Raw genomic sequence first — 7,818 nt, 5'->3', positions numbered from 1 at the left:
AAAAAGAAATACTTGAAAATTGATCAACCTCCTTTCCAATTAAGAAAATACAAACTAAACTTTTGCATTACACCATTGAAGTTCCATTTCAACATGGTGAGAATAGCTGTAATCAGGAGAGTAGTGCAAATGACGATGTGGGGTAATACAAACCCTCATTCTCTGCTGATAGCAACAAAACTTATACAGTTATATATAAGCTCTGGAGGTTTCTCAAAAAAAATCTGAAAATGAAGGGCTGGAGAGATATCTTATCAGTTAAAAATGAATACCACTCTTGTACAGAACATGACTTTTGTGATAACTGCCTACACCTGTAGACTCAACAGGCAATGTTTATACACACACACACACACACACACACACTTAAAAATCTTTTAAAAACATAAAATGAAATTAACATGTGATCTTGTTGTACCACTCTTCCATATGTATACCTATAAAATGAATTATTTATCCTAGCTATCCCCAATAATGAGACAGAGAGACTAAGATTCATTTCCAAGGTTCACCTCAATATCTTAATTCCTTATGCTATCTGGCTACCTCCCAGTCAACATTCCCATAAGACTTGCACTTACAGCCTTCCATTCTCCAGCTGAATTGTATGAACTATTTCCTAGTTCATACTCATAGCAGATCTGAATCTCCCTTCTTCTCTCTCGCTCTGTCCTTTGGCTACAGGAATTCCTGCCCTATTCTTTCTTCTGCCCAAACATTGGGTGATCAGCTTGATAAACAATAAAAGGAGAGAATATATGGTAAGAATTGTTTACACACAAACCTGAGACAGGATACTTATGAAGAAGCATAACAATACTGTGACCATATTGAGCCAGTTATGAGAGCAGAGAAACCAGTATTTGAATAACAGAAGGACTACTTTTACCGAGTGCCCAAAATATTATGTCTACATGTGCTGGATGGATTCTATCGCAGAAAGACCTGTGGACCTTTAAGGACTGCATCACTATTTACAATAACTAGAAAATAGACACAATCTAGATGTTTAAAAATAGTTTAATGGGAAAAAGAAAGTGTAGTACCTATGTGTTGGGAGCATGAAGGTCCTTGAACCCACAGGTCTCTGGACAAAACAGGAATACTAAGCATGTAGGACTGACCTCTCAAAGAAATGGATGACCCGTTTTTCCACCCACAAGGTTGGGAATTGGAGTTTATTAATAGCCTGGTGATCTATCTGTATAATCTCTTTGGGCCAGGCTCTATTAAGCTCCTACATGTATGTGAGTACACCATCTCTGTCTTCAGGCACTAGAAGAGGGCACTAGGTCCCCATTACCAATGGTTGTGAGCCACCATATGGTTGCTGGGAATTGAACCCAGGACCTCTGGAAGAACAGTAAGTGGTCTTAACTGCTGAGCCATCTTTCCATCCCTGTTAAGCTCCTACAGCCAGGACTGGAGGTGGTTAATACTCTGAGTGATTCTAACATTATCTTTATAGCCAGGGGCTCCCCGAAACTTCCATAATGAGGATCTGAGATAACTAATAGTCTAAATGACTTTCATATTGTCCATATAGCCAAGAATTTCTCTAAGCTCCCATGACCAGGACCAGAAGTGGTTAATAACCCAAATGAACTCCATGCTGGCTGTGTGACTGAGAGCAGACCAGACTTTCCTTAGACATTTGAGCCAATTAAAGGTAGCCTATATCCAGAATCAATCTTCTTTGGAAAAATGACATGTACCTTGAGGTGGTTTGGATGTCATTGGAGCTTCCTTGTGCATAATGGTTGTATTATACCAGGATTATTTTTTCAAATTATATTGTGTTTAATTACGCAGACAATTAACTGCTAGGATTAGACTTCCCGAGGGTCATACAGGTTGACCAAGCCAATCTGAACTATTTCCATTCTCACTTCTTCATTGTTTATTTCTTTGCCTGATACCCACAGGAATCCCTAGACCTATTTATACAGCTACAAATAAATATTAAACCATAAACATTTTAATAAAAGTGATAAAAATAGAAATTCTGTTAAGTCAAATCAGCAAGACTCTAAAAAAAAAAATCAAATACCAAATGTTTTTTCATCCATATGTAGAATGTCAACTTCAAATATGTGTCTGTACACATATGTGTGTATGTACATGTGTGTGTGTGTGTGTGTGTGTTTGTGTGTGTGTGTGTGTGTGTGTTTGTTCATGTGTATGGTGGAGGTAGGGACTGTGGTTTGACAAGACTAGAAAGATGATCATGTGAATGTATAGAGAAATTAAGGAAGCTGGATATGCAATAATGAAATACAAATAATACACAAGCAAAATATGAGAGTTACAGGAGATGGAAATCAAATGGAAGGGGTGGTGGTATATGGGAGAACAAAAGGGCAAAGAACAAGTTAAAGACAGACTTTGATGACATATATGGGTGAAAATAATTACAAACTGACTACTCTATATACTAACCTAAAATGTTTAAAAGTAACTGTTTAATGCCTTCAGCAAACAGAGACATGCTAATTGAAACTTTTGAGATTCCATCTCCCACCCTCCAGACATGTGACCATCAAGTGAAACCTTCATTACGGTTCCTACATGAATAACAACATCCATAATATAAAAACAGCCTAGAAACAACGTGACTCAATAAAAAAAAAATTGTGTAACTGAGTGACACTTTACTTACATGTAAGGAAAATGCATAACAATTGCAGGAAAAATGTTGAGATGGCACATACCGGTGGGACTTGAAGGGAGAACAAGGGCTTTGTGGGAGCAAAAGATAAAGGGGCTGGGAGAGGTCACTGAATAAAGGCATCTTAAGAAAAGGTGCAATGATTACATGTATAGAAATGAAAATGTCACAGCTACATTTGCTACTATTAGAACTATTGCATTATCACTATGTACTATTCCAAAAAGTTCTCATTTGGCATTGCCTTTTATTACCACAAAATACTTTGTGATATAAGAAAGGGTTTTCTGAAGGGGGGGTTGCATTTTAAAGCTGTGACATGTTATTTATTGAATTTGGCTGTTGAATTCTACATTAAATTAGAGCTAATTAACTCAGCCATAGGAACCACTGAAAATTAAGGAACCCACTTCTAGTAGTTAAAAGAAGTACAAAGTGGATGATTTCAGAATTTGGTAGTGCAGATGTGAGAAATTGCATGATCAACTAATTGTCATTTGCAAAGCACTGATGTAGAAGAATTTGCATTCTAAAGCATGCATTGGTTTTGGTTTGTTTAAAAATAACTTTCTTGTATTTCCATGAATAACTGGGATTACTAAAAGGTGTACAAATACATGATTGATATTTTCTTACCAACTTCAACATAATCATAAGACTATTGTATTGATGCCCTCTAGGTACACACAAGCTAAAACGGAAAGAAAATGAATCTTTCTTATTATACAAGAAGCTTAAACATATGAAATATGGATATCATTTACAGGATTTGTTTCATGCACTTTGGGTATAGTAAAATATTTTTATTTAAATATTATACATTTTATTTAAAAATATTATAAAATATTTTACAAATCAGTTAGGTTGACCTGCTTATATTTCATATAAAGCAAAGCAAATAACAAAAAATGTTTCCTAAATTTGGGTGAAAGTTTTGGGCTCTGCTATTAGGTTATTAGATTATTCAGTTTTGTTATAATGGAAAGAACAAACTCCCTTATTTGGTATACCTAAACACGTCTCGAGTGCTAGTAACGGATGATGTCACAACTACAACTTTGATTTTTTTAAATTGATTTTATGTAATTTTGTGTTCATTCTATCTGAAGAAATAAGTATGACATTTAACAAGATGGTATGGATTGGAAGAACATGTGTCAACCCATTCTCTCACACACAAACCCACAAATCACAATATTGGATACAAAATCCTTTGTTTCTGTAGGTGAGAAACATGCTTCCTGAAGTAACAGATTCCAGGATGCAGAGGGAGCCCCTTCCAACACTGTAGTCCTACTTTGAATGTTCTTTGTTCTATTAAGATTTTTCTTTCTTGGTGCATAGATTGCATGGCTGTAATTATCGCATAGAGTTTTCACTCATTTGTTGTGAATTTTTCACACTGCATATAATTTCCAAAAATCTTCAAAATAATATCAATTGAATTTTCCTACCTTATTTTAGAATTGCACCTTTATCTTTCCCAATTCCAATCAATTATTTTCACTTTCCTGGAGATACTTGCTTTTTTTTTATTGCTTATTTTCCTACTCAAAATATCCCATTTCTTTTAAAATATTTTAAAATTAAAATATGATATGGTTCTTCCCTCTGTTTATTTCTTTAATCCTTCCATTTCCATGTCCCCCCAATCCTGCTTCTCTCTGTCAACTGTAGAGAAAGAACTATAGCCGATCAAAGAACACTAAGAGCAAGAACAATAACCTTCACAAGGAAAAAGGCTCCTTAGGTTTGGTCTTCTCATTGTGTCCTGGATATCCTGGATGTTTTGGGTTAGGAACTTTTTGCATTTTCTTTGACTGTTGTGTCAATGTTTTCTATGGTATCTTCTGCACCTGAGATTCTTTCTTCTATCACTTGTATTCTGTTGGTGATGCTTGCATCTATGGTTCCTGACTTCATTCTTAGGATTTCTTTCTTTCTTTCTTTCTTTTCTTTTCATAGCAGCCATATTTATAATAGCCGGAAACTATTATAACCAGATGTCACTCAACAGAGGAATGGATACAGAAAATGTGGTACATTTACACAATGGAGTACTACTCAGCTATTAAAAACAATGAATTCATGAAATTCTTAGGCAAATGGATAGAATTAGAAAATATCATCCTGCCAGACAGTGGTGGCGCACCCCTTTAATCCCAGCACTTGGGAGGCAGGGGCAGGCAGATTTCTGAGTTTGAGGCCAGCCTGGTCTACAGAGTGAGTTCCAGGACAGCCAGGGCTATACAGAGAAACCCTGTCTCGAAAAACCAAAAATAAAAAAAAATAAAAAAAAAAAAAAAGAATTCTGCATTCACGGAATGGTTAACTCCAGGATTTGTAAAGTGACTGCAATTTCAAGCATCCCTCTTTCTCCTCCCATCCATACCCCCTGCGTTCTAACTGTTTCTACATGAAACAGGATTCTTAGGATTTCTATCTCTAGGGTTGTCTCTCTTTGTGATTTCACTGTGTCTACTTCCATTTTTAGGTTCTGGATGGTTTTGTTCAATTCCTTCACCTGTTTGGTTGTGCTTTCCTTAACTCTTAAGGGATTTTTGTGTTTTCTCTTTAAGGGCTTGAGCCTGTTTACCTGTGTTCTGCTGTATTTCTTTAAGGGTGTTATTCATGTCCTTCTTAAATTCCTCTATCACCATCGTGAGATATGATTTTAGATCCAAATCTTGCTTTTCCAGTGTTTTGGGATAGTGGTTTAGACCCTGGGAGCTCTGGTTAGTTGACATTATTGATCTTCCTATGGAGTGGCAAACCCCTTCAACTCCTTCAGTCTTTTCTCTAACTCCTCCATTAGGGGCCCTGTGATCAGGTCAATGGTTGGCTGCAAACATCTGCCTCTGTATATGTCAGGCTATGGCAGAGCCTCTGAGAAGACAGCTATTTCAGGTTCCTGTCATCATGCACTTCTTGGCATCCACAATAGTATCTACATTTGGTGACTATATGTGGGATGAATCCCCAGGTCAGGCAGTCTCTGGATGGCCTTTCCTTTAGTCTTTGCTCCACACTTTATCTCTGTATTTGCTTACATAAATATTTTGTTACCCACTCTTTTCTTTTTAATTAGATATTTTCTTTACTTACATTTCAAATCCCCCTTCTAGGTTTTCCCTCCAAAAATCCCCTATTCCCCCCACCCCCTGCTCAACAACCCACCCACTCCTACTTTCTTGTCCTGGCATTCACTTTGGTCTTCCTTCTTCTTGAGCTTCATCTGGTCTGTGGATTGTATCTTGGCTATTCTGAGATTTAGGGCTAATATTCACTTATCAGTGAGTGCATATCATGTGTATTCTTTTGTGATTGGGTTACCACACTCGGGATGATATTTTCAAGTTCCATCCATTTGCCTAAGAATTCCGTAAGTCATTGTTTTTAGTATCTGAGTAGTACTCCATTGTGTAACTGTACCACATTTTCTCTATCCATTCCTCTATTGAAGGACAACTGGGTTCTTTCCAGCTTCTGGCTATTATATATAAGGTGGCTATGAACATAATGGAGCATGTGTCCTTGTTATATGCTGGAGAATCTTTTGGATATATGCCTAGGAGTGGTATAGCTGGATCCTCAAGCAATACTATGTCCAATTTTCTGAGGAACCACCAGACTGATTTCCCGAGCGGTTGTACCAGTTTACAATCCCACCAGCCATGGAGGAGTGTTCCTCTTTCTCCACATCCTCACCAGCATCTGATGTAACCTGAGTTCTTTATCTTAGCTATTCTGACTGGTGACATCTCAGGATTGTTTGGAGTTGCATTTCCCTGATGACTGAAGATGTTGAACATTTCTTTAGGTGCTTTTCAAGCATTCAAGTTTCTTCAGTTGAGAATTCTTTGTTTAGCTCTGTACCCCATTTCTAATATGGTTATTTGATTGTATGGAGTCTAATTTCTTGAGTTCTTTGTACATATTGGATATTAGCCCTCTATTAGATGTAGGATTGATAAAGATATTTTCCCAATCTATTGGTTGCCATTTTGTCCTATTAACAGTGCTCTTTGCCTTACAGAAGCTTTGCAACTTTATGAGGTCCCATTTGTCAATTCTTGATCTTAGAGTACAAGCTTTTGATGTTCTGTTCTGGAACTTTTCCCTTGTGCCCATGTATTTGAGACTCTTACCCACTTTCTCTTCTATTAGCTTCAATATATCTGGTTTTAAGTGGAAGCCCTAGCATTTCTACTACAGCTAATTATCTTCCATATTTTATGTATCATTTCTCAGTTATTTATATTTCTTCTTTTGAGTGATACTCAGAACATATGTCCACTTTTGAACTGGGTTACCTTTTTGTTTTTAAGTTTCTCTGAAAACTTACTTGTTTTGTCTATTAGTCCTTAGAAAGAAGAATATTAAGCAAGCACTTTCTCCCATTCAAAAGTTGTATTTCATTTCAGTGGGTTTTTTTTTTCAGTTTAAAAGCTTTAATTACTAAGACCTAGGTCAATCAAACTATAAGTAATAAATAAAAACTTATGAATGACATCTAAATAAAAACATTCATATATAATTTATAAAATATGAAATCTTATGAACTACATATTTAAAGGCAGTTCTGTAATACTCTCATGCTGCCTATTGAAACTGAAATTTAATAATGTGATTTTGAAGGTATTTCAGGATTATCTTAATTCCATCATTCAGGTTGTTTTCTTTTGTAAACAAAAGCCTCTGGTTTTGTTATGTTTTTTTATATATGACCTCACATCTACATTGCTTCTGTTTTCTGTGCGTTTGGAGTCGTATTGTATGTTTACATTTCAATCACTCTTGAGTTGACTTTTTCTTTTTTCTTTCTTTTTTATTAGATATTTTCTTTATTTACATTTCAAATATTATCCCTTTCCCTCATTTCCCCTCAAAAAACTCCCCTATTCCATTCCTCTCCCCCTGATCACTAAACAGAATGAAAGATGGAACCAATTATTTACAATTATCTGCAAGTGCACATTCATGTGTATATAGAAGAACCTGCCTCTTCTTCACTGTGTAATTTTTTACCCTTCATAAAAAAAGTCATCTGACTATAGATGAATGAACCTTCCCAGCTCTATCTTTGTCTCACTGTAGTCTGTGTTTCCTATCTGTGTTGTGCTTCTTTATCTATGGTGTCTCAGTAATAT

The 7,818-nt window shown here is 36.1% G+C and overlaps 1 protein-coding gene across 2 annotated transcripts in view; it reads left to right on the top strand.

The window, feature by feature from the left end:
* Slco6a1 (solute carrier organic anion transporter family member 6A1) overlaps nucleotides 1-7,818 on the top strand; it is a 70,879-nt gene that overhangs the window by 22,324 nt on the left and 40,737 nt on the right. For both annotated transcript variants that reach the window (XR_004118026.1, XM_031368531.1), the window contains exon 6: nucleotides 3,349-3,455. Coding sequence is in view for 1 of the 2 variants with exons in the window: in XM_031368531.1 (XP_031224391.1) it covers nucleotides 3,349-3,455 (107 nt within the window). In the remaining variant the exon portion in view is untranslated. The remainder of the gene's footprint in view (nucleotides 1-3,348; nucleotides 3,456-7,818) is intronic.

Source organism: Mastomys coucha, unplaced genomic scaffold (assembly GCF_008632895.1).
Source record: "Mastomys coucha isolate ucsf_1 unplaced genomic scaffold, UCSF_Mcou_1 pScaffold14, whole genome shotgun sequence".
Taxonomy (NCBI): Eukaryota; Metazoa; Chordata; class Mammalia; order Rodentia; family Muridae; genus Mastomys; species Mastomys coucha.
This window is presented reverse-complemented; position numbering and strand designations above follow the sequence as displayed.